Source organism: Dermacentor albipictus, unplaced genomic scaffold, assembly GCF_038994185.2.
Source record: "Dermacentor albipictus isolate Rhodes 1998 colony unplaced genomic scaffold, USDA_Dalb.pri_finalv2 scaffold_17, whole genome shotgun sequence".
Classification (NCBI taxonomy): domain Eukaryota; kingdom Metazoa; phylum Arthropoda; class Arachnida; order Ixodida; family Ixodidae; genus Dermacentor; species Dermacentor albipictus.
Genome location: NW_027225571.1, coordinates 853,237 through 879,192, shown reverse-complemented (window position 1 = coordinate 879,192; position 25,956 = coordinate 853,237). Strand labels below are relative to the sequence as shown.

Below are 25,956 nucleotides of genomic sequence, written 5' to 3'. Positions count from 1 at the left end.
CGGCCCGTGCTGTTTATGTGTTCTTTCCCTCTATCCCCGTCTTTATTTGCGGTCAATATTATATGCAGTAAACACCAACTAGGACAAAGTGAAGTTCTTCTGAGGCAATTCGATGGCTACGCCAGCAGTTATTTTTTCTTTGAGGCTGATGCGAGCTTGCGACACGCCTCAGCTGAAGCGCCAGCTTGTCCTTTAAATGTATGAGTGGCGTACGCCTTAATGTCAACATAATTAGGCTGGTATTGGAAGCAATTGCTTCAGTAGGTTCCTTAGGAAGGTCAGCGAATAGGATGGAAATCAATGACACTGCCACAGATGTTTCAAAAGCAACTCCACTTTTATTCGTCTAGAATAATGCAACCAATATAACTGAACAAACAAAACATATTTCAATGGATGAAGAACACCATGGCCAGCACACAGTCGTAATGTACAGCAACATATGCGAACCTTTTCACAGAATCATTCGTAATTGCTTGCGACACCAAGTACTCATATACAACAGTTACCAGACAACATTGCCCCACATCATTATTTAGGAAACATTCGGCTGATCAATTTTGCTGCCCGTCGGACACTGAGAGCCTGTGTTACGGAGAGTAAACGAACATAGCGCCAAGTTTCATCGCGGGGAGTTCTGCATTTATTGTCACGACGAGACAAGCGCGTCGGATGCCGCAGCGTGAACTTGCACGATAACAAAAAACCTGCAGTCACACCTTTCGCCAATGATTGTGGTGTGCTAGCCAAGCAAAATTTGAAGTGAATCGCATGCCACGCTTCGAGCAAACACGCTAGGAAATAAAAAAACTCGCATGAAACCGCCGCGTTCAAGTGAGCAACGTCATTATGAATGACATAATAGCTGGTTTGCACAGTCTTGCCATGTCTTGCGCCAGAATCGCTGGTCGGTAAGGGCATGGTAGGGGTACCCAAAAACGAACTAATAGATAGTAAAATACAAAAAATTAACATTTGTTGTTTTAGTTTTACATTTGTTTTAGTTTACAGAAAAATATTTGAAACGGAATATTTACTCGTATGGCAGTATTCCGATTAAAAATTTTCGATCATTTTTTTTCACATATGTTTTCTAGTTTCACTGTTTGTCCCCCCTCACCTAGTCGCGCTTCAATCGTGCACCACCAACTGATATCTTTGGCCATAGGTTTATGGCATGCTTTTCGTTCCGAGCTTCGCGACCTATTAGATGGACCTGGGCGATCCTCTGACAAGTGACGTAGGCAAGGCGAAGTGTTACCAGACAGGCACTTCCGTGCGTACTGGAACTGGATTTCCAGAAGAAGCAGTGGTGAAGAAGGGTTGGTTGGTGATGGCGGGTTCTGTTCCATCGACAGCAGATGCCGTCCACAATGGTAACTGATCTGGTAATGCACACGGGATGACATCACATGGTACGATACGTGGATCAGCATGGTGCGCCGAGCCGTGTCGTGAAGTGTCGCAGCGAATTTTTTGTATGTGACGTTTCAGTTTCATTATTGTACACATTATGCAAAAAGGTAATTTCATGTTTCAAAATCTTCTGTCAACGTGACCATGCCAGCTTGTAATTCCAGCACACGCTACCTATGACGTCAGAAGCCTTGGCAGTATATCTGCGCTTAGGTAATTGTTATTAATAAAAAAAACTCTGAAAAGGGGCGAGCAAAGCCTGGCAACGTTTGCCCACTGCTTCCTCCCTTTTACATTGAGATCGTGCGAGTATGTTAACACACCGCGAAATATGTGACGTCATGACAACACCAAGGACACTGCTGTTTGAGCCCGAAATTCAAGAACAAAGGGTTCCGCTTACTTAACTTCTCCGCTAGTAGGCAGCTTTTCTTCGCTGTAACATGCGGAAAAATACTTGGTACACTAATGTAGTACAGTTTCAATGCTTCTTTTTAACGTTCATTCAACACACGTGTAGGTGAAATGACATTAAAGGGTGTAATGAACTACAGCAAGAGCAACGGAGGGGCCCATTGTTTGTTTATCACAACCGTATGACACCAACACATAATGAAGCCAAGGAAAGCATAGGGGAAATTATTTGTCGCTTTAATTGAATTATATGAATGATAAGCTAAAGGGAGATAAAAGTGAACGAAAAAAAGAAAGCTTGCCGCCAGTACGAGCCGAACCCACAACCTCCACATTACGAATGCAATGTTGCCCTACCAATGAAAGAGCGTAGTGTGATTAACAGTGGGCAAACAAGGAAAGCCTGAGACTGGAGCCAATGTTTTCACTAGGAGACTTGTATTTGCCGCGGCGCCATGTTCGATAACTCCCAGAAACCCTTACTGAGTATAGGTAAACTATTTGGAAAATATTCCATAATTTCTTTATTTGCCTTCAGGGAACCAATATTTGCAAACTGCTAACATTTAGTTAATGACAAACAGTTCACAAACAATTGTTACGCTTGTGCATGACGCCAGTGGAGGCTTATTGTTGAGCTACTGAATGCTATGGTTAAAAAAGAACTAGAAGTAGGCGAGGGAAACAGCGAACTTTGTGAACCATGGTAATATATTGTGAATATTATCTAAGCAGAGTAAAATAATTTTGCTCAACTAGATACGAAACGGCTTGAAAATTTCAGAAGCAGCAATAACGCGCAACAGACATTGTTTCATCAAATTAGCCTTGACTCAAGGGAGTGAAAATGGCACAAGGTATTAAGCCTTGCGTTGGTGCTAACTGAATAGCGTTGGTGCGCACTAACACAATGAATAAATCGCAGCTGCGCCGCCTGGAAGGTTGATGTTCTAGCGGGCATAGCGCCCAGGTCATCTATTCTCTATCAAAGGTTGGTTCCAGCAAGTCGCCTGTTATTGAGGCGGATTGGCGCGCCTAGCAGGACTGGAACCTGATCCACGCGGTGGGCAAGCTTCGCCGAGGCATATGAGTGATATGAAAAGGGAGGGCGAAGTAAGAGGAGAGGGGTTGGGGGAGGCGCGCTCTTCGCGCCGGGAGCCCTCAATCACCACCGCGTTCGCGGAACGATGCGTGCGCGCTGTGTAATAATCTCGCCAGCGCCAACGACGACAGAGCCCGACCGCAGGCGACGCCCACGTAAACGTCGGTGGAATCTCGCCCACTATCCGCCGCACGTATGCCTCCGACGTGCATTCGCCGACATCTCGCCCTCGCTCCTCCCCCCCCCCCCCCTTTCTTCAAAGCGCCGCAGAGTTTCGATAAAAACTTTCCTCGAGTACTGAAAAAAGAGGGAGCGAGAAGGGGAGAGAAAAAATGCGAACAGAAATATTACACTTCTTGATTTATTGCCAATAAGACGCGCCAACTTTGGCGCCTTCAAATTGTCCCCATTCTAGATTTCCTTTCACATTCTTTCTTTATACTTCGTAGTGCGCCTACACTTATCTTTTTCTTTCTTCAAACTTTCTTTTGGATTATTTCAGTTCGTCCTCTTAAGCTTATCTTTCTTCTTGTACGGGCATAGGCGAACGCACAGTGATGTTGAAGAAATGATGTGTGAGAGAAATAAAATAAATAAAAAAGAAAAAGACAAATTCTGCAGGCATGAAAAGATTCCCCAAGTTATAGGAGAACCGAACTCTCTTTCGTTTCGCTCTTTCATTCTTTCATCCTCTTTTTCGGTATCGCCTCGCTCGAGAGACGAGGATATAGAACGCGCCGCGCTCTCACACAAGTGGATCCCAGGTTGCAGCTTATGTTTTATTGCTTACTCTAAACGCGCACCAGCGGCATCCTATTCCTCAAAGAGTACTCGTCTAAATGTCGTCTGGAATCTCATTTCGACTCTCATCCTTATCGTGAACTTATAACACTGACGCCTCAGTGCGGCTCAGAAAGAAGAGAAATACGAAAGATACCGCAACGGGGCCCAGGAATTCACCGAGTACCTCTTTCTCGCTGCTGTTTCCGAACGTTTCAGAGACAAAACAGAAAAAAAAAACACTATTTTTTTCCCCAGGCATTGCCGCTACCGTCTTCTCCCTGTAAAAGCGGCGGTCGCTTTCCACACTGTGGGCTTCACTGCGAGGTGATTCGCGGCGCGGCGAAAACCGCTTTCTGCGGTTGAAAAAGGCCCGCGTTGCGGCACGGAATGGCAGAACATTGGGGCGAGAGAGCGCAGCTACGGTCGGCCGCAGGAGACGCAAGGCGAAAAAAAAAAATATGGCGAGAGGATCACGGGGCGGAGAATGGAATTTGCGCGCTCTCATGGAAGGAAACAAGAGCGCGCCGAGAATTGTCTTCAAATGTCTCCTCCCGCGCCTTTCCTCTAGACCTCGGAGGTCATTGGCTGCCCTGGCGCCGAATCGAAGGCACGCGTGGTTGCATTCCGCAGACCGCCCGAAAGTACTTCTCATCTCAGCCGCCTCTCTCTCTCTCTCGAATTCCGAGCGAACACTGTCGGCTTCCTCATAAAAAGAGTAGCATTTCATAATAGTACTGCTGCTATTATTCACTGCTGGTGGATGGCGTTGTTAAAGTATGTGTTGCTTATTTCCTGTTATAGCTACGCATACGTATGCACAAAAAAGCTGTTATGCGAAAACCTTTTGCAAGAGCAGTTGCCGAAGAATCGTTATGTCCACCATGCTAGGAGCGAAGGCGGCCGGCTAATGGCAAATACATTTTACGAACCGAAATATTTGTGAATTTAGTCATTGAAGTAATCTGGGCCATATGTATGAATGTTTTCGATCGTAAGTGCTCTATGCGATTGACCAGCGGCCTTCGCTAATAATATGTCCTAATATTATAGCATCCGGATTGCCTGGAAGTTGCCCTTACGAATAATTCTAGCATAAGAGTTTTTCTATTTTATGAATTTGGGCCAAGGTTTCCGTGAGCACGTGGTCGGTGTGAGAATATCGAGCTGTGCTAGCATAAATGAAAAATTAAAGAAAATTCTCTGTCATTTCGCCTTGTTGCGCCAAGCACCGGAGCTGAGGTTTAGAAGAGAGAAAAGTTCATGGCGTAGATTTGACAATTATTTTCTTGGAAAACTGAGAGAGCTATCTTGAATGACTTACCTACATAATTCATGTTAACAGATCAAAGAAAAATTGGAGGCCAATCCACTCTATAAATGTGGAATGCCAGCTAAGATGTCATTATGCTCCAAAATTCACACCCAATTCATGGTGGGAACGTGGTTGGACAACAAAGCCAAACTAGTGCGTGTATGTGTGTGAAAACATTTATTTTAATGAGGTCCGGAGGCTAGGCTTCTTAAGCCAAGGCGGGCCGCTCCCACGTTGGCACTGTCAGGACAAGCCTGTCAGCGACATCATGGGCCCTCTGGACGGCCCTTAGTTGGTCCTGAAATAATGGGCTTTGAATCCTTTTCTCCCACTGTGTCCATTCTTCAACGAGGTTGGGGAGAGTCGTGGGACACCCCGACAGCATATGTCTGATTCCAATGATGCCATTACAATCGTTGCAGTCCATCTTAATCTCCCTCTCTGGATACATTTTATTAATGGGGTACGGTGTGGGATATGTACCTGTTTGCAATAAGCGCATTGAGACTTCCTGAGCCCTGTTCAGTTTTGAATGTGGCAATGGGAATTGCCTGCGCCCTAAATAGTAGTGTTTGGTAATGTCATCCTATGTTATTAAATAATCCCTAGATTCCCTGACTTGATGGTGAACGGCTGGGTTGTGACTGTCACGGTTAGCAAGTCCTCGTGCCAAGTCATGAGCGACCTCATTGAGGTTTATCCGAGTCTCGTCCACTTTCCCCATATGCGCAGGAAACCATCGGATTTCAGTTCTCATAATCCCAATGTTTTCAAAAAGTTTAGCTGCAACACCAGCTACGTAGCCTTTATCAAAACACTTTATAGCGGATTTCGAATCACTGTAAATGCAGGCCCATTTATTACTCCTGATGGCTAGAGCAATTGCCACTTGTTCCACCACCATGGGGTCTTTGGTAAAAATAGTGATAGCATCTTGCACCTTCCCTTGATAATTTGAGACAATAGCCGCATATGCTTCTTTACCTTTCACCCAGGCTGCATCAACTACAGCTGCCAATTGGTTCCGCTGTTCCATTTCCTGCAAGAGTGCTTTAGCTCTTGCCTTTCTCCTTTCGACGTTATATTCTGGATGCATGTTTCTGGGGAGAGGGTTGGTTCTGATCTTGCTCCTAACGTCAGTCCTTAATTCTACTTCAGCCTCTATTGGGCTCCTTGATGTATTCAGTTCTGCACCTATTGCCTGTAATCTGTTCCTGCCAGCTCGTGATTTTGTCAATCTTTCGTGTTGCGCTAGCTGTTGGGCCTTTGCGATTTCTTCCATTGTGTTGTGCACTCCCAGACGCATGAGTTTGTCAGTTGCAGCGTTACTGGGTATCCCTAGGGCTACTTTAACGAGCTTCCTGAGCATCACATTAAGTTTGTTAAGTTCTGCCTGCTTCCATTGGGATAATCCAGCCACATTAGTGGGCAAAGGTGTGTATTAGCCTCAAAGCGGTGTCTTCTCCTAGGCCTCTGTGTCTATTGGTAATTCTCCTTAGTAACCTAATGACTTCATCTGTTTTATTCCAGATATGTTGTATTGCTCTATAGTTAGCATTGTTTCCGTCTATGTGATACCCAAGAACCTTGATTGTATCAATTAGCCTGTCTGCGGATCCTTCATGAGTGTATGAGCACACTCTTGGCTCATCTTCCGGAATGTAGCCTCTTGGTTTGCGACTTTTTCTGCGACGTTTAATGACCAAGAGTTCCGATTTGGCTGCCGAGCATTTCAACCCCATGTCTTTCAGTGTGTTCTCTATAACACATAAGCTTTCCTGTAATCTGGTCTCTGTCTGTCCTACATTACCCTTGGCACTCCATATGGGTATGTCGTCGGCATATACCACATAATGTATACCCTCAATTTTCTCCAGATTTTTTGCAAACCTTCGACAAAGCCAAACTAGTACACGAAAAAAAAAACGCGATTGACCGAGGTGTAGTCATAAGGAGTGCACAATAAAAAAAGAACAGGTTCGTAATTTGCGATTGAGCCTACTCCTTAGTTAATTAGCTTAATGAAACTTCGAAGGACTAGAGTTTTATCCTAGCAGACAAACATTGGGCTGTCTGTTTTCCTCCCGTAGAAGCCCATGTATTGACAGCAGTCGGGAATTCCACAACTTTTACAATTCGTGGTCATAGCGGCCAATTGTCATATAATTTTGGGGAGATAGTTTTGATAAAACAAGAGTGACGATAGGTGTGCACGCATTCTCGTATCACATTTGTTTTTTTGAATTGATATGATATAAGGAGATGTTGGCGCGCAATTTAAGGCGCCGGCTACTCCTTATCTCTTGGGTGGTTCCGTCATACATCATTCAGGGTTCACGGTTACATATCAAATCATCTTTTCACACAAGCACCAGGACTTATAAAGCAACGTTTACACAGGAAGACTACGGCAAATGTCTCCACACCTATGTAGTCGAAAGTCTCAAAAGTACAAACGATACTGTCGCCTAATAACACATTTTCTAGTCAGCAGGTCAGCGGGTACCTACAATATACGTGGCAAATGTCTCCACACTTATGTAGTCGAAAGTCTCAAAAGTACAAACGATACTGTCGCCTAATAACACATTGTCTAGTCAGCGGATGGTATATACATCGTGTTAATATATTAGCACATACAGTCACAACAGAGCAATCAACAAAACATAATTCCCAAACAGATGGATATATAGAGTGACATTGAAATGAACAGAACAATGAAAGCACTAATAACGTGCAACGATGCCGCTGTCTTCAAAAAAAGTCGTTAGTGCTTTTAAAGTGCTCTTCTGCAAGGCCGTTGTTGGCCAAGGGCCCAAAAGTTTCCTTAAACTGAAAGGTCTGCGGTCTAATTTACTTAGCGCTGATTTAAGTCGGCATCTTGGTGTGTCGTGATGTGGGCAATCTAGAAGGAGGTGATATATATCTTCATCTACAAATCCACAATCACATTCGGGGGTTTTCGCTCGGCCAATTCTGTGTAAGAAATGCTTTGTGTAGGCAGTGCCTAGCCTTAATCGATGAATAAGCGTTTCCATAGTTCTATCCAATGACAATGAAAATTTAAATTCAATAAATGGATCAATATGATATAAGTCAGAGCTCTTAGAATTCTGGTCAAACCAAGTGTTTCAAGACATGTTGAAAGACGTTGTCCTCATAATGCAGCGTAATTCATTTGATATTGGGAGCGGAGCCGTATCATCTTTCAGCTGCGCTTGTCATGCTGCTTCATCGGCTGCTGTGTTGCCAGGAATGTTGCAATGCCCTGGCATCCACTGGAATGCTATTGCATGTGTCGCTTCGCTTGCCTTTGTGAGGTTTTTAAGTGTTTCATATATTATACTGTCGCTGAATGTTTTCCCCTTTGTGCTGCAGAGTGATGTTAGAGCCGCCTGTGAATCGCTGAAAATTACCCATTTTTGCGCTTCTGTTACTGACAATATAAATTTTACCACACTTAGGATTGCGAACAGTTCAGCCGTTGTGGACGAAGTCGCACGAGATAACTTAAATGATTCTTGTTTGTTGAGGTGCGGTATAATGAGTGATGAAGTTGAAGAGGTTGCTGTACTGGAGCCGTCTGTATAGACGTGTGTGTATCCTGAATACCGCATATATATCTGGTATAGTGCTAGTTGTTGAGCAGCTTGAATGAACATGTCTCTTTTGCTGAATATCCCTTCTACTGACAATTCGTTTTTTGGAACTGTAAGCAGCCATGGAGGATATTCGATGTCTGAGTTCCAAAACTCATTTCCTGGCAATATGTGAAGATTTTTTTTTGAATTTCTATATGAACATAACTTCTATCTCGTTTCATTATGTCTAGAGCCAATGGGTGGTTTTATGCTGGGTTTGAAGACGGAAATAATGCCGGCATGTTTCTGTAGTTCGCATAACTGGAAATGGTGTTTGGCGAACCTCAGCTATTACAAGAGAACTCGAAGTCGCTCGTGGAACTCCTAGACATAGGCGTAGTCCTCTAGCTAAAAGTTTTTGAAGTCTCTCTTCTGACGTGTGGGAAAGTCCGTGTAAGATGGACGCGGAATATGCAATTTTTTGTCGTATTAATGCATTGTAAACAGTCAGCATGGACGATACATTTGTCGTTAAATGTGTAAGCATTTCTATGCCAACCCAATAAGAAATTTGTCCGTCACGTAAGAGAACGAATGACTCATACCCCCATAACCAAAAAAAAAATATATCTGAGAGGCTACTCATCTTGAAAATTGTATCTATTCATAACTAATCTACTGGTGATGATGATGATGATAAAAACGTTTTATTGAAAGGAAAAGGGGAGGGGAGTTAGGAGAAGGGTGGTCGGATCCTTATTCCGGAATTCCGTTGGCTAAGGTCGCCGCCCTACTCTCTCCAAGAGCGCTCGCTGGTCCTCGAGCGCTGAGCTGGTCAGGGCTGCCTCCCATCCTTCCCACGTTGGCTATCGTATAGCTTCTAAGACACTATTAGCCTGACAGCCCCATACAATATGGTACAAATCTGCTTTCTGCCCGCAGAATTTACACTCGGTCGAAAAGGATTGTGGCTCAATAGCATGTAGCTTGACTGGGTTAATAAATGACATGATTTGTAATCTTCGTAAACGACATTCTTCTGATTTATCTAACCCCTTGGTCGGGCCTGTGTATTTTCGTCGCGACAAGCGCAAGTGCTGTCATAGATCTGCATAAGTTACTAATGGCACTGTGAAGTCCGAGACTTCGGGAGGAAGGAGGAGGGACCGCGAGGGAGAAAAGCTCGGGCGGCAGCGTGTGCACACTCATTTCCCTCTACACCCTCGTGACCTGGCACCCAAATCAGCTCTTTGCGCGAAACGAAGACCCCAGATTGTTTGAGGATCCTGCAAGCTAGCGGTGCAATTCGGCCACGCGTGTAATTTCTATATGCAGGTTGCGAGTCTGTAATGGTGTATTCGGAACTAGGACGCGAAGCTGCCATGGCGATCGCCACCTCTTCCAATTCTGCAATTTCCCCGTGCCGAACAGAAAGTCCATTGACCGTCTGCCCTTGGTGCACCACCGATATTCTGGAGACTCCTCCCACCGGAACCACGGCATGCATCCACGAAAGATCTACTGAAAATTAATATCCAAGAAATCAGACCTAGAAGCTTTTGCATAGAACCAAGCAATTTCGCATCAAATTCGGGAACTTAGTGTTTTGCACACGCGGATTTGTTCACAGACACGAAATATGCACGAAACCCTAGCCATAAGCAGCTACAGTATAACAGCAAAAAAAAAAAAACATACAATGAGTATTTAATGCACCTTACGCAACACAGAATAATAATAATAATAATAATAATAATAATAATAATAATAATAATAATAATAACAAAGGACCTATTATCATTCCCAATGCAGGACGAAAGCATCTCCCACCGATCCCAACTTACCACTGCATTGCGCTAGCTGATTCCAAGTTGTGCCTGCAAACTTCCTAATTCCACCACCCCGCTTAATTTTCTGCCGTCCTCGACTGCGCTTCCCTTCCCTAAGCACCCACTCTCGAAATCTAATGGACCACTGTTTATCTGCCTACGAAGAAGTACATTTTTTCCTCTTAACCGTTTGAGACGCTGTCTACACAATTGCGCACAGCAGGAGAGTGCATCAACAGCAAAAGTACTGATGAAAGTTATGGTATTTAAGATGTGTTTCATACATCTTGAAACATTTATTATTGGAACTGTGCTGTAATTTTGCATACTGTGGCGAATGTTTTAGCAAAATAAGTGGGAAGGTAGATGGCTGGGTGTTTTTACTCTGTGTAGAGTATGTTGTATGTAGCGGGTTCACTTCTTTCATTGTTGCTCACAATGTCATGCACCAGGCATAATTTTCAAGTGGCTGGATAAGTGCTTTTAAAGTTTTTGAAAACATGAAATAGTATATGTTCTCATATTTTGAGTTCTTGTAGTGAGTTTTCGAATGCATTCGAAATTTTTTAACTTGACGAAACTCTTTAAACAATTGAAAATTCAGTCTTTTCTGCAGCTGTACACTTTCTACGATTCTGAAGATGGAAGAAATGTGGTGAAAACAAGTTTTCAATCAACGGGATAAAGTGGCGACTTAAAGGGTTAATGTCAACTGGAACAGCGGCTAGCTTTGTTTGCTCTCTGACCCACACCGCTCTGTTCCTGTTTCATAAAGTTACACCTAACAATTTTCGTCCCAACACTCGTTGCGAGATTCTTAACATGTTCTTAAGCTTCTTCGTTACCCTACAAGTTTCTGCCCCATATGAAGGTACCGGTAGAATGCAATGATGATGCACTTTTCTTTTCAACGAAAGACATAACACCACTACTCAATTTCTTTTCGCGAAAGGTCTATGCAAATGGAGCTCGCATGAAGTTACTCCAGATGGCGAGTTTATGATGTCTCCGTACCCTCTCTACTCATCATAGTCTGTGCTCACAAGAATGCCTTACACTAGATTTTTTCATAAGAAAAGATGCTGGTCTATCCTGGTGCTCGATATATTGTTAGCGATGGTAACCTGCCAATTGCAAAGAACACTTACGAATGAAAAGCGTTAGCACTTCGGCCCCTGACTTGGGTGTTTAGCTGGGATAGTACCAAAATAATAGTATAACTATAATCGCTGCAGCGAAACCCTACAGATGATTTGGACAACCTAACAGACTTTAGAATAGGACTTACAGGGCCTAGTGTTCAGACAGAGGGCTTAAATAGATCTTGCCACACCAGACAGTGAGATCGCGCGCAAGGCACATTGTATTGTTAGATGAATATGGTATCTTGCCTGTGCACTAGACTTATTGCGCATTCTTAGAGTTTACTTAGCTTGGCAGGTGGATAGGAATATCCCCTTAACGTCCGCATGGTCGCCTACATTTTTCAAACGACGTGAGCGATTCTGCAGAACGAAATTAATCAGGGCATTAACTTTACCCATTTTTTGTGCTTATCGTGAGTAAAACGATGTTAGTTACACAGAGCTGCCATGCCTTGTCTATGTGAGGATTGTGCAAAAAGAAACTACAGTCCGAAAACGATATTTCACAGACATTTTTTTAGACGCCTCACAACACCCCTCTTCTTCGTTGCCTGTGTTTCGGTCTCTCATTGCGACATTCTTCTCTCAACGCGCACAGTTGTATCGTTATAAATGCAAGACACCACCACTGTGAAGACCGAACGACCAGGTTCAACGACATCGCCAACCATAACAAGATGCAAATATGCACTTATCCACCACCCCATTCACAACTCAGTAGATCGCGAGCTGTCCAGTGGCGACAATTACAAACCAAATCCCACAAGAGCCCGATACTAATGCACGCAATTTAACCAGACATATACACAACAGATAGATGCAAAGTGTGTGGCACCAGAGCCGCGCTAGAACACATGCTATGGGTTCTAGCGCGGCAATGCGATCGAAGCCTCCATCGACAGCCTGTGCGCGCGATGGCAAGCCGCGCTGCTCAGCTCGAATCTGGAAGACCAACTCTGGGGAGTCCGGCGGGCCAAGGAAGCCGCCGAGAGGCAAGAACTCTTGGCCGTAACCTCGGCGGGTGCCCCAGCCCACTAACTCGCCGGACGCGAATCGTTCTGATTCGAAATAAAGTTTTCTCACTCACTCACCACTGCCATGATTTCTTCAGCCGGAAAGCAAAACACGCTGAAATACACATCTGCGAAATATATGCGAATGATTGACTCCGCAACCGAAGCTCTCAATATGGACATGCATCGCGCCAAACACGATTTCTTTAAAGCTGTAAGACATCTTTTCATAAAGCCTTTGTGTTTCTCTCAATTCCGTCACTTGCGAAATTTCGTTTTTGGCGATGGTCTTCTAACACATCTGCAATTCTACCTAACATCAAATTAGTCGGTATACCTGCTGTATACACATGATATGTCTTCTCTGTGACAGGCTGTTAAGTGATGATGTCAGTGATTCTACATTATCTTGAAAGAGTAACAGAACGCTTGGACACCGTCTTTTCATTAGGGTTAAATGCGGCGAAAAGATAACAAGAAAGACGCGATGTGAAGATGTTTGGAAAACCGACTGGAACTACAATTTCACTGTGCCATTCTCTCAGTTGGTGCTTGAGGTGAAAAAAAGAGAAAATGAAATCGTATAACGTAGGCTTTACGAAATGATTTTAGGTGACATTGATAATAGGGTGGTCCTATTCATCGATTCTCAATGTCTTCTCAGACTGGCTAAAAGATCTTGCGCCACCTATTTCATCATCCTTCGGAACTGCTGCTATTTAATTATCTCGCTCTATTGTACTTGATCTAGCCAACTACGCCTTTAATCACCCGGCTTCGGAAAGGACGGGAGGAAACGCTGAAAAGGCCGAAAGAATGCACTAAATAATTGATTTGACAGTAATGAAGACCACTGCGAAAAAATCATCAAGAGTACAGCTCGCGGGTGCAAAACGCAGTGACGCGTTTCAGACCGGTTGCCACGCGACCACAGCGCAAAGCTTGCGTTGCCCTTCCCCCTCCCCCCCCCCCACACCGTCCTACGCCCCCTACCACCCACACCGCGCCCAAAAAGAACCCGCCCCATCTCCTCCCCAACCATTCCCTCGCCGTTTCTCCTCTCCTAGTCACGTTGTACATACCACGTGTGATTGAATGCAGATGGCCAGATTACTTAATTGCCCTGGGGACGTGTTGCGCCCCGTAAGGGCGCTGCGCCGCGCGTTCTTCGCCGGCCAACCCCGCTGTGCCACGCTGCTATTACGCCATCGGCGAAGCACACACAATCAGGCTGGCCATTAACAATGCACGCCACCAGGGTCGCTGCCTGCCAAGGCCCCTGGGGGAAAGGGATGTTGTGAGAAGGAGACCATAGAGGGGGGGGGAGGGGTGCCCCTGTGAATAGGTGCGTGATTCCCCCGCGCTGGGACGTACAGTCACGGGGCCATTGTCCAGAGCTAGAGCCCTCGGCGGGTGTGTGCACCTTGAAAGCGGAAGCTTGTACCATACGCTTACTGTGGTCATTACTTGCGCAATGAACACTTCCTCAGCACTCGTTAGCGGGTATCACCTGTTCTGCCCATCGTTTCTTTATTATTGACATTTTTTTATCCCAGAAGATGCGAGAATATTTAAGCGGGGGGTGCACCGGCTTGTCCCTTCTCGCTATTCTCGGTGTTATTTTTATTTCCAGAACACTACACAAGCCTACTGCTGGTAGATGGGCAGAGAGTCAGGTAGCAAGAAGTAGCAGAACCTAATTTTATATTTAGTTTCATACACGCCATAGCGGACATTGTGCCATAGCAGACCTGGGGAATCTAATACTTAGAGGGAAAATATCATATCGGAACCTAGTGAACGAAACAACTGTTGTTCCAAACCAAAATGGAGGTGAGGCTGAAATTTGTGCAGGCCGTTTTTTGAGGGTCGAGTTTGAATAATATTGGTTCAAGAAAAACAGCCTATATTGAATGAATTGCATTTTGATTAGTCAAAGTAAGGTCAGACAAGAAACAGGTTGAGAAGAATCTGGATCAGTAGCACAATGTTAGCATGAATCCATGCAGAAATAGTAAATATACATCCATAAATACACAGGTTGGAGGCACCTTTATACATCAGATTGGTACTATATCAGATTATCCTACAAAACAGGGTTTCAGCAACTAATACAGTTTTTTGTAATAACGTTTTAGCATCGAAAAAAATAATGCTTTATGTTGCTTTAACTGAACAGAAAGATTGTTTCGTAGAGAGAGAGAGATAGAGAGAGAGAGAGAGAGAAATAGAAGACAGGAAAGGCAGGGAGGTTAACCAGACGCACGTCCGGTTTGCTACCCTGCACTGGGGCAAGGGGGTATGGGGATGACGAGAGAGAGAGGAGGGAGAGAGAGAGCACAGTAAGGAACAACCAACGCAATACATATAGGACTGCGATGGCATTTCCCCAAGTCAGGTGTTGGTCCCAAGATACAACAGTATCTGTCTTTTCATTTGAGGTATCCTGTCTGCGTTTGAGATTAAGCACTTCTCACTCATTCAGCCTTAGCATATGCATGTTCGCTGCGTCAATTTTCACAATTTCGCTGTGAAGAAGCTTCGAATGCTGCGTTCTCTCTCTTTGTTTTTTCTTGTCATTATCAAGCGCATAACTTACATAACGGAGGGCACTAATAACTTTCAATTCGTTACTACGCGCTTTGAGTTGACACTACTTGAATTTAAAGCTCGTATAAGTTTCGATGAACGTCGGAAACACGGGTCACTTCTTTACTTGTAGTACCTAGAGTCGCAAATGAGAGCAGTAAGCTCATGTTCAAATGTTCAGCGAATATCCCAGGCAACATTACGTACACTGTTGTTTTTCTTTTACTTCTCTAAAACAAGTATGGGTCACATATTGGTCGATTCAAGCTTACTTTTTCTTCAGTGTAGAGAATGACAACGTATGCGTATTTGTGGCGTTGAGTTCCGTCGTCGATGGCATCCCGGAGTTCGTAACGGCATAAAAGTAATAGCTCAAATTCTTGGGCATCATCATACTGAATTTGTCCCGTGAATACAGAGCCTCTTATTTATGTGATTTCAAGTAGCTCAGTATAACGTATCTCTTGAGCGTAGAAAGTGATTGTTTCATAAATCATCGCGCACTTAATCCAAGCAGCATTATGTGACGTGCTATCGTTTGCACCAAAGGGAGCTGTATTGTATTTGTTCAGCTGATCTGATAAACAGCCTTTATCTATAAGAAACATCTGAGATCGTAGCCACCTAAGCGGCTTTTCTTCCGTACATGTCTTTCGTCACAGGCCTGCCATCTCCAGTAACATTATACCCAGCATCAAGGGTAGTGGGAATTTATTTGTTTATGAACAATTCTATCGTGCACGGTCGCTCACTACAATACAATGAGGAACGCAGCACAAAAAACATGCGTACCACCTCCCTTTCCCTCACCTTCGACATTCTGTGATAGCCAATAATTTTGCGACAAATATTTGTTCTGGCTGTTATGAGCACCACTTCATTACCTCCAATCGACATTTCTTCTCTTCTCAATAAAATGAAGCGCCGATATGACAGGGGAGCCGAAGCGAGCCAGACCTCGCGGTGCTATACACCGTTTCGCGTGCCCGGCACCCGAAGCGGCGTGACGGCGCGTTTTGCTCGTTCCCTCCTCACACGGAACGTGGTTCCACCACAGGCTCTCCGAGTCCACGCTCGCGAGCCTTCCTCCGGGCGCGCCCCCGCTAGGGTTCACTGTCGATAGCTATTCACTGAAACTGGGCCCATTCATCTTGGGAGCCCGCGGCTGAACACGGCGCCTGAAAGACCCCGAGGGGGGGCCTCCCCGGAGTGTCCCTCTCCTCGCCCTCGGGGTCGCCGGCGTAGCCGCGGCACAGCGACGGCTCCCACGAAAAATTACTCGCTGATTTAGTCATTGAGCGCAAGAGGGGCTGCCGCCGCCGCCACCGCACAAAAGAGCAACAGAAGAAAAGAGCAGCAGCTCGACATATTGAATGTGTTACGCGATGGGTTCGCTGCGACGTGACACGTCGACTGCGCCCCCCCGGCCGCACGCGTGCGCGCTCTCTGGCGGAGTAAGGCGGGGAAATGGGTGCCCCCCTCCCTTCCACACCCCCCACACCCCCCCATGTCTGCTTCATGAGGCGCACTGATCGCGGCAATCGTCGGCCCAATTGCTCTTTTACATGCCGCAGAGCGGGAGCTGGCTGTGGGGAGCATTCGCTTTCTCGCGTGCTTTTCTTTTAATATTATCTTCTTTTCTAACGGGCGCGACGTGTTGTACGCATACACCGACAGAGTGGCGACAGTGATCGCCAGAATAATTTTAGCTGCCGCCTCCGGAAGACCGGAGACCAGTCGGTATTCATGGTGTATACGTATGCACGGCCAAGTTGTCTCAGTAACCCTGACGGTAGGTATTAGTCTTGACTGACGGTGCGTTTTGTGGCCGTTCTTTTTGCCGTTGTAGTTGTCGGTATGCACTTTTTTTTCTTCTCGCTCGACTCTTAGAGTAACTGCGTTACAAGTCATCAGAGGGCATAAGTCAACCTGATTCTTCTCGGCCGGATTTATATCTGTACTTCTGTATTCCTCAGCTCTTTAACTACCAAGTCCGGTCTGTACTCGTCCTATAGCTGTTTTCATACAAATATTGGAGCCGTACTCAGCCAGGCTTCTCGTGCTTTGCTTGCCGGAGACGAGCTGTGCTCGTGAATTCTGTTCGCGCTATTCGGTTGAGTTTCGCCACTTGTGTGCATGCTTGGTCCCTATAACGTAAAACTATTCCAGTTTGTTTTTATTGCAATCGCCATACGTCAAATTGGCGTATCTGCTGACGCGACATCGGGCGGTGACCCGCAGCGTTGTTTGAACAGTCCAATCCAGCGCTCTCCTCGGTAATAGGAGATCACATTTGTTTGCTTTCAAAGCGAATAGCATTGCTTTACTTGACAGGTTTATCTTATCTAATGAGCTGACCAGATTCGAGAAGCACGCAAAAGGGGAGAGTGTTTCGGTAGGTCCGGGCCTAGCGAAGCGAAAGTAGGGGCGCTATAACGCAAACCTATTCCAAACATTCCCATTCCAATTCTGCAATCAGCCCTCCTCGATTGGTGAAAACTGTTTTGGGCCACCCCCACTTCACCTGTCTGTTACGCGACGTCACGAAAACCACGATCGCTCCCCATCTATGACGTGTACGCACTGATTATGTATGGTTAGACTAAACAAAAGTAAAATAATTATTTCCGATTTGACCTCGTTTCACCATTAGTCCTCTGCTATTGGTCGAAATTTCTCGGGCAGCTCCCATATGGCCCGTCTGCCAAGCGATGTCGCAAAACCGCCAGAACTCGCAGCGTGAAAGTGACGTGTACATGTTAAAGATGCATTACTCGGCCGAACAAAACTCATTTTTTTCCTGATTAGCCAGAGTCTGTCCCGTTCCGAAAGGAAAAGAATATGGCTGTCCCGCCAATCGCTCAGACACTGGCTGCTCGCACCTGCAGGAGAGCATGGGTTTATTTGCGTATAATAAAGCTTTTTGCGTGGCCGTATTACATTATCTAGCCCTTTCCGGCCCGTTTAAAACGTCCCTCTGCGACTCTTTACTGAGGATCCGTTTTAGCGGCATTCTTAAGTTTCCGTAGCACAATTTCCACCAGCCACAGCAAGCTAAGTAAGGGGAAGCGGAGCAAACGCAGGCGATGGCACCGCTATCTTCATCTGGTTATCTATTTTCATCGCGCTGGCTCGGCCCCATATATATAGAAAGCCTGCACACTTGGACGTGCTCTTCGCCTCTTGTCAGCCAATTAGGTACGAAAAACCGCTCAATGTAGGCAATGATATTCGTTTTAAAAGCAAACAAAAGTGATCTCCTATAAACGAGGACAGCGTTTAATTTGGCTGTTCAGACAACGGTGCGGCTCCCCGCCTGATGCCTGCATTGGCGGTTACGTAAATTTGATGTCAGGAGATTGGAATGAAAATATTGATACGGAACAGCCGCCACAGTGGTAGAATAGTTTCACGTTATAGACACTATCTTTCAATATTGTTTTAGTAAAATTAAGGATTAAACAGCACATGCATTCTATTTTTGAAAACGGATATAACGAATAATAGTTCGCTCAAATTAAAAAAAAAAACTTGCAGAACTTGGTTAGAGGGTTATTGAGGTTAACTATGATACGAGTCAGCCTAGGAAATTTTTTTGTTGCTTTAGTATATACTCGATATAAACCTTCGGATGGACACTGTGTACTGATGACATTGTCGTAATATTACTTTTTAATTATTTTCTAGCATGTTTATGCATCGTAAGTTTGTCGTGCACATTGTCTAGAGCATTAACTGCAGGATTAGAACAAGCTTGAATAACAAATACATAAATCAAACAGCAGCAAACGACCACCGTGAACTCGCACCTCGTAATAGCTATTTGCACTAGATCAGTTGAGTTTTTGTAAACACAGCGCACTTGCTTACTCGTGATAATGCAAAAAAAAAGGATATTTGTTCGAAGAATTTTTTTTTCTCTCTCTCTCTTCGACAGGAGCCACTAAAGACCGAAACACTTCAGGCTTGTTGCATAGGGAAAAATTTCATTGCAGTCACCCAGCATTCTTGTGTTTGTTGCTTGTGTATTTGCAAAGCAGTTTTAATCTTTAGAGTAGTTCGTAAAAACAGACGCAGTCATGATAGCGAAGGCATTGCTTGCGGGCCTCCAATGGCGAAGCAAATAAAGTTTAATAAATGCAGTCCCAAGTTCACTCGTGAAATAATATGTTGTGTTTCCACAGAAACTTTCATTGCTTGAGCAGTCGATCGTGCCCTGTTCTCGTGTAAGTGGTTGACTGGTGGTGAGTTAGAGAGGAACCGGGGGTAGCCATGTTTCTAGTTGACATTAGGAGGAAGAAATCGCGCATGGAAGGCCATTTAATAGGTATAGAGCAGATAACCGGTGGCCAAATTAAGCTACGCAATAGGTGTATTGGTGCAAAGAGAAAAGAAGCGTAGTCAACGGCGGCATACCTCGGCGGCGCAATGAAATTAGGAAATTTGCAGGTGTAAGATGGTGTCAGCTCACGCGAGACCCATGTAATTGGAGATCGCTATCCGGGAGAAGCCTTCGCTCTTCAGTGAACACAAATAGAATGATGACGATGATAATGACGATGATGACGATGATAAAGCACGCTTTCAGCTCCGGCTTTGTTACACTCAAAGGAGGAGAGCGTATCCAGCGGGGTTGCCCCATGCTTACATACGCCTGTCCTCTTGTCATTTCGCAGGTGAGAAGCCGCACAAGTGCGCTGTGTGCGGCAAGGCGTTCAGCCAGTCCTCGAACCTGATCACCCACAGCCGCAAGCACACGGGCTTCAAGCCGTTCGCTTGCGATGTGTGCGGCCGGGCCTTCCAGAGGAAAGTGGACCTGCGCAGGCACAAGGAGACACAGCACGCCGACATCCGGCCCATCTAACGGGGCCGGAACGGCGACCGTCCATCGCCGCCGCTAAGCGTCATCCGATGCTGCCGCTGCTGTGCTGCTGCTGTTGCTGCGGCCACCACCACGACATGCTGCGTGTGTACCGCGCGGATGAGCGCGGGCAGCAATGTAACGGCGCGGATCGGGACAGCTTGGAAACTGAAACAGGCACGAATCGCCGACAGAGACACCACCGTTCGCGAGAAGGGAACGTCCTTAGCACCGGCGGGCGACGCAGAAGAGCCCCCTCGAATTGCGAATGCTTCACGGCGCGAACGGGGGACGCTAGTATAACGTGTCGGTGTGCGCCACAAATGTCCGTCTTTCTTGTGTGCGTTCTTGCGCGTACGCGGTGCGGATTTGCTTTGTTTGCCCCCGATGTTGCGCACTGCTGCTTGTGTTTGGAAGATGAAACTACCTGGTGTACAGAAATGGTGAGTCGTGCATGATATAGTGAGTGCGAGTGGTGCTTAAAGAAGGAAGTTGTTTCAAGTGATCGGCAAGCGTAACAACTGAGTACGAAGCTGCAAACATTATTGATTCGTTACAGTCCTGTCGATTTAGCGGCGCACGTTATAATACCGGTCATAAATTTCATGTTTGTCTATGTGCTGTCTAGTTATGGCCGCTTTCTGGCCACACATGTACAGATAGCTGCCTTTGCGCCTTTTTAATGCAACCTAGCAGAGGTCGTGGAGTGGGTTACACATTTTGCGTTCGTGAGACGCCCTCGCAAGTTTTCGGATTCTTGGAAATGCACGATCGTAGCGGAACGAAGCGTCTCACTCTGTTGTTCTTTAATTATACCGGCTGCTAAACTGACATACGAAATCCGGCCATTAAGAGCGACCACACTTTCGGACGCGTTGGCCCTGTATCCTCAAGCGAACCTCGACTCGAAGCTCTTCCTCCACTCCATTAAGGTGACCGCAGTGCCATCCCTCGGCTGAAGCTGACGCTATGCTTTTCATGAATTGTCGCGGGACGTTAGCGAAGCGCAGCGGCTATTTTTGCCGATGTTCGGCACTGCCATTCACTTTCTTGAGTCAAGGTGGAGTTTTGAGTGAATGAACGTTCTAGAAAATGGGAGTTGGAAATCTAAGTTAGCTATCAGAAATACAGGGTGTTTTTTTTTTGCTGCACCAAACATTTAAAATTAGAAAAATATAAATTATAGTAACATTATGTTTACCATTTGAATATACGGATAGGCAGCCTCAAGAAAAAGAGCAATTTCCGCAATTACGTGCCTAATTAGCGAAGTTACGGTAATTAACTTTCTGATTATCAACAATAGGTGGCTACGGCAAATGAGTACCTTGGGGCCCGCCCTCGACACCACCTATCCCAACGATAAAATTTTGAATAACGGATTTCATGTGGGAGCTACGCGAACAATTAGTTCCCCTTGGCAGGCTCCTTGAAACTGAAACTGGCTGGAAAAAGAGCGTCTGTGTAATGTATAATGTAATGTATAAAGTAGGCCGTCTTCATAACATGACTCTGGGTGATTCTTCTGCTCTGTTAACACGTGACGAAGTGAGCATTTCACTCCGATGAGTACGTGCGCTGTGGGTATCGCGAAGGTAACAATTACAGCTGTCTCATATCTCGCCCTGCAATGCGCCAACGTGACTTACGTTATGGGTTATTCTAGTCATATTAAGTCAGGTTGTCACAAAAATCACTTCACTTCTCGGCATCGCCTTAACTAAATCTTTGCGATTCACTTGAGCAAGTGTCATTTTTTTAGGGCGATCGAGAACAAAGTTAATGGTTTCTCAACATACCTTAGATTTGGCAATATTACGTTCTAGAGCAATCTACTTAGACGAAAGGACTGTTTTCTCATGTAATAATAGTAGCGGGATATAGCAGGATGTGTCCAGCATGTGGGATAGCTTACGTGTAGGTAGCCGTTCTACCACGTCCATCCGCCCTATATACAAAACACATAACAATGGCGTCTTTCTGAACATTGTAGAAGTCTGCGGGGTCATAAGGCATGGCGTGATAGCATATAGAGCACAACATGGATGGAATATTGAAATTACATATATGGGAATACGGCAGAACATGCGTGTACTGAGTACACGGGCACGAACAGTGGAACAAGTTTGAGAAGCGCCAGGCAGTGTCTCATGCTGAAAAGGAGAATTATTTCAAATCGCAAATTACCGGGCTTTCAGTAATATCATAAAGGGCTTCTTAATCTTCCCTGAAAGGACCGAGATATAATTTAGAAAGGCTGTGATGAGTAGTGTTGATATAGACGCTATTGTGAAATTTTACAATACACAGTATTGCTCCTAAACAATGTTCTACTTAATTCACAAGCCCTTGTGGTTAATAATCCAGAGAGCTCAAATATATACTTTTTCATGCCCCATTTTTTTCTTCTATTCACTAAGACCAAGTTAAAATCATGTGCACGTAATTAAAAGTGCAATATTATTGAAATCGCAAAGCTTCACTCAGCATGATATTTCAAATGACGCTGAAGTGAGAAAACATACATAATCCTCGCAAGAAAAGGAAGAAGGCGAAATAGGAGAGTGACAGGTGCTTTGTATCTTCAGCATCAACCATAGCATGTTTATCACGCAGAGAAGATAATTGCAGAAGTTTTAATCAGGTATTTTTTATTTTTACGTTCTTTAGGGGGTTATGATATTAGCAGTCAAGATTTGTCAGTTTGTTTAGATCTAGAAACTCGGCTTTTAATAAATGCGACTACATGAATACGCGTGGCAGACCGTTCAGATGAAATCGCCCAGACGCGGCGCTGACATTATATATATATATATATATATATATATATATATATATATATATATATATATATATATATATATATATATATATATATATATATATATATATATATATATATATATATATGTCACGGTTATTTGCAAACAAATTTCACCCAAGCTGTCGCAGTACAACTTGCGTCAATTCATTTTTCTCACAGTGTGACGCAGAAGGAGGGCTTTGATAGCCTCGAATAATGCGGCCCGCGGGGAATTTCGTCGCTCGAGTACCTCCCTCGGGTTCAGCGCCTGCGTTTTGACATGTAACTAGTCGCTACTTAAACGATTTGAAATGTCAGCTGCACGTGTTTTGAACTTGACAATTTGAGATTAGAGCAACAACAATGCGCTCAAATCTCGTGCTTTCTGAGATAGCGTATTGTAGCCTCCATTACCGACTAAAAGTCAGCTTTCACATGCCGTCGTTAACGCGATCCTAATGCAGCAGTAATAATAAACCTTCCGCCTACTTTGAGATATATTTTAAATGGAAATTTTCGGAGGTGAACTCTAAAGCTCGCATGTACTAGCAGAAGCACTGAACGGGGCCAGTATCTAAGGGAAAAAAAAAACTTCTTACGTCAGAACTGTGTGCAAGAGCGGTTGCCGGCCAGTAGTGATGTTGAACAGAATATTAGTGAAGGTGGCCCACCATTGGGAAGCAGCACTTACGAGCGAACTGTTTTTGAGAATGCGGCCTCAGATACGCAGAAAGGCTGGGTAGTTGGGTGCGATGCAACAATAAAAGAACGCTCAACACGGAGCAACGCAGAAGGAGTTGGGACGAGCGCTCATTTGAGGTCGATGTATCGACTATTATTGCGTCATCCACAACGATGGTGTCAATAGTGCGATTTACCAAACTTGGTTTGTTCTGAATGGTGCATGCCACCTCTTACGATCGTGTAATGGTCAGCGGACGGCCTTCATTTCTGGCCAAGCTGACAGTGAAATTCTTAGACTAGCATGTGCGCGTCGGTGTACACCGGCGACCACTTGTGTACTTTTTCGCACGCGCCCATCGTGATAGCGGATGAAATTGCACGTTTAATAATAATAATAATAAAAAAAGTTGCTGCATTGAACGCTCGTTTCATCCCCTTCACGAAGGTCCTGTTCAGCTTTAAATCGTATTTTGCAGACCCGTACTGTATATGTGACATCGTCCGCGACAAGCTGGTTCACGAACGACGACACGCCCCAAGGCAATGCTTTGTGCCGGAATCTGCACGCTTTGTTTAACTCACGCGGCAGCTATTATGAATGTGTAACTGGTTCCAGTCCACAGGCAATGCGCCGCTTGATTTCGAGCCGCGGAGATACAGGCGAGCTAAGACGGCGAGACGCGCATGCGCCGCGTATCAAGCAGCGTCGACATACATGCGTAACAGTGCGCATCCCGTCCTTGTACATAGCCTCTCCCAGGAACGGGCTCCGTGTTTTCACGTGTAAGGCATGCGCCAACGTAATTTGAAAACTTGCTGCCGTTTGTCATTGCTGTCTAGTCTTGCTTTAGTACACGAATAAAAAAAAAGTCAAAATGGTGCAGCACTTGTAAGCAACACCAAAGATTGTGAAAGTCAGCGACTACGGCTGTGTGTCTACTCTAAAGACGCGTTGTTTTTGTTTTTGTTTTATTTTCATGGTGGCCATGTTACTGAATAAATTTCCTCGGTGTTTGACAGAAATATCACGGCTTTGCTGTCTGCTCGCTTTCCAGCCTGTGCCAAGCTGACTGGCTGGACCCAAAAGCCTCGCAAGATGCTACTATAGTTGTCTGCAGCCTGCCGACTCATCTGGAATGACAGCTAATCCGCTGCCGTAGGGGCGGATTAAAGGTGGCGGGATGGAGGGTGCAACCAGTGCAGCCAGATTTTTTGATGAGCCCGGCCACAGCCAATATATATATATATATATATATATGTATATATATATATATATATATATATATATATATATATATATATATATATATACACATATGAGGGTGTGCGTCGTTTATTGGGATGAAATTGTAAATGTTGGCACCTATTGTGTCGGCAGCATCTTTACAAACAAAAAAAATTGCTCAATGAGCAAAGGATGATATCATGAGGTGATATGCAAAAACGTTCCGGCAATAAAGCACCTTTCCTAAATATGCTTACATGGGCAATATAAAACAACAACAACAAACAGCATATTCTGCACTTTCTGCACTTCAACACGTGAATTAATGAAGTTAATCAAATAATACAAAATAAATGATTTGATACATAAGGACATACCGAGTATTAATAGAGAGAGACAATGCCACTTTCAGTAATGAAGCTGTCACAGCTGATCACTGCAATGACGTGTCATCCCAGGGCCTACGCAAATCTTCTTGCTGAAAGGACGATAATAAAATATCGTAACTGATGTCCATCTGTCCTGTTGAAACTTAGAACAGCTTATCAGAACACGTTCTGCGTTCTCCAATGAAGTCAGTAGCCAAGAGTATTGCGCCGATCAGTGCTGCCATCGATGACATTCCATGTGAAAGACGCCAACTTTGACGCATTCAGAGGGATGGAGTTGCAAATGCGGATGTTGATCCTGACAAAGTTGTTTATTCGTCAATGTAAATGTGTATTCTCCGATTGTGATAATCATATAAGTGACTAAGAGCTAATGTTTTAGAACAAAAGATGCAAACACCATTCTTGTCCAGACTGACAATACCGGCATTTATCTCCAGCAGAGCAAGAAGCCATTCTGGATAACGTGAATCGGCACTCCCGTGCGCATGGCATGGAATGGTGGATGAAAGACTGCCAAGTAACCGTCAAAGAAGTTGTCATGTTTTGTAAATGTATCACGTATTGCCTCTGTAGAAAACATTTGAACGAATGATCTCATTTCTACTGAGATCTCTTCTAATGTTGCATTGTTCACAGACGATTGTATAATTTATCGACGCATAACTAACACTTCAGTTATAGACTTCCTTTGAAATTACATCAAACCCATTGAATCATGGTTAACGAATGGCTGATATCTTCAAATAATTAAAAAAAACTCACTAGTTTCTTTCCATTGCAGACAGCATCACCAAACAGGGAAATACG

General features: G+C 44.7%; 1 protein-coding gene across 2 annotated transcripts in view; it reads left to right on the top strand.

Annotated features, from left to right (window-relative positions):
• Window positions 1–24,713, top strand: part of LOC139052073 (zinc finger protein Gfi-1b-like) — a 178,623-nt gene extending 153,910 nt beyond the window's left edge. Inside the window, exons 5-6 of one of the 2 annotated variants that reach the window (XR_011509678.1) lie at window positions 19,861–20,488; window positions 24,588–24,713. Coding sequence is in view for 1 of the 2 variants with exons in the window: in XM_070529142.1 (XP_070385243.1) it covers window positions 19,861–20,048 (188 nt within the window). In the remaining variant the exon portion in view is untranslated. Of the gene's footprint in view, window positions 1–19,860; window positions 22,511–24,587 lie in introns of those variants that run through there. The other variant, XM_070529142.1, reaches the window with a different exon arrangement.
• The last annotated feature ends 1,243 nt before the right edge of the window (window positions 24,714–25,956 follow it).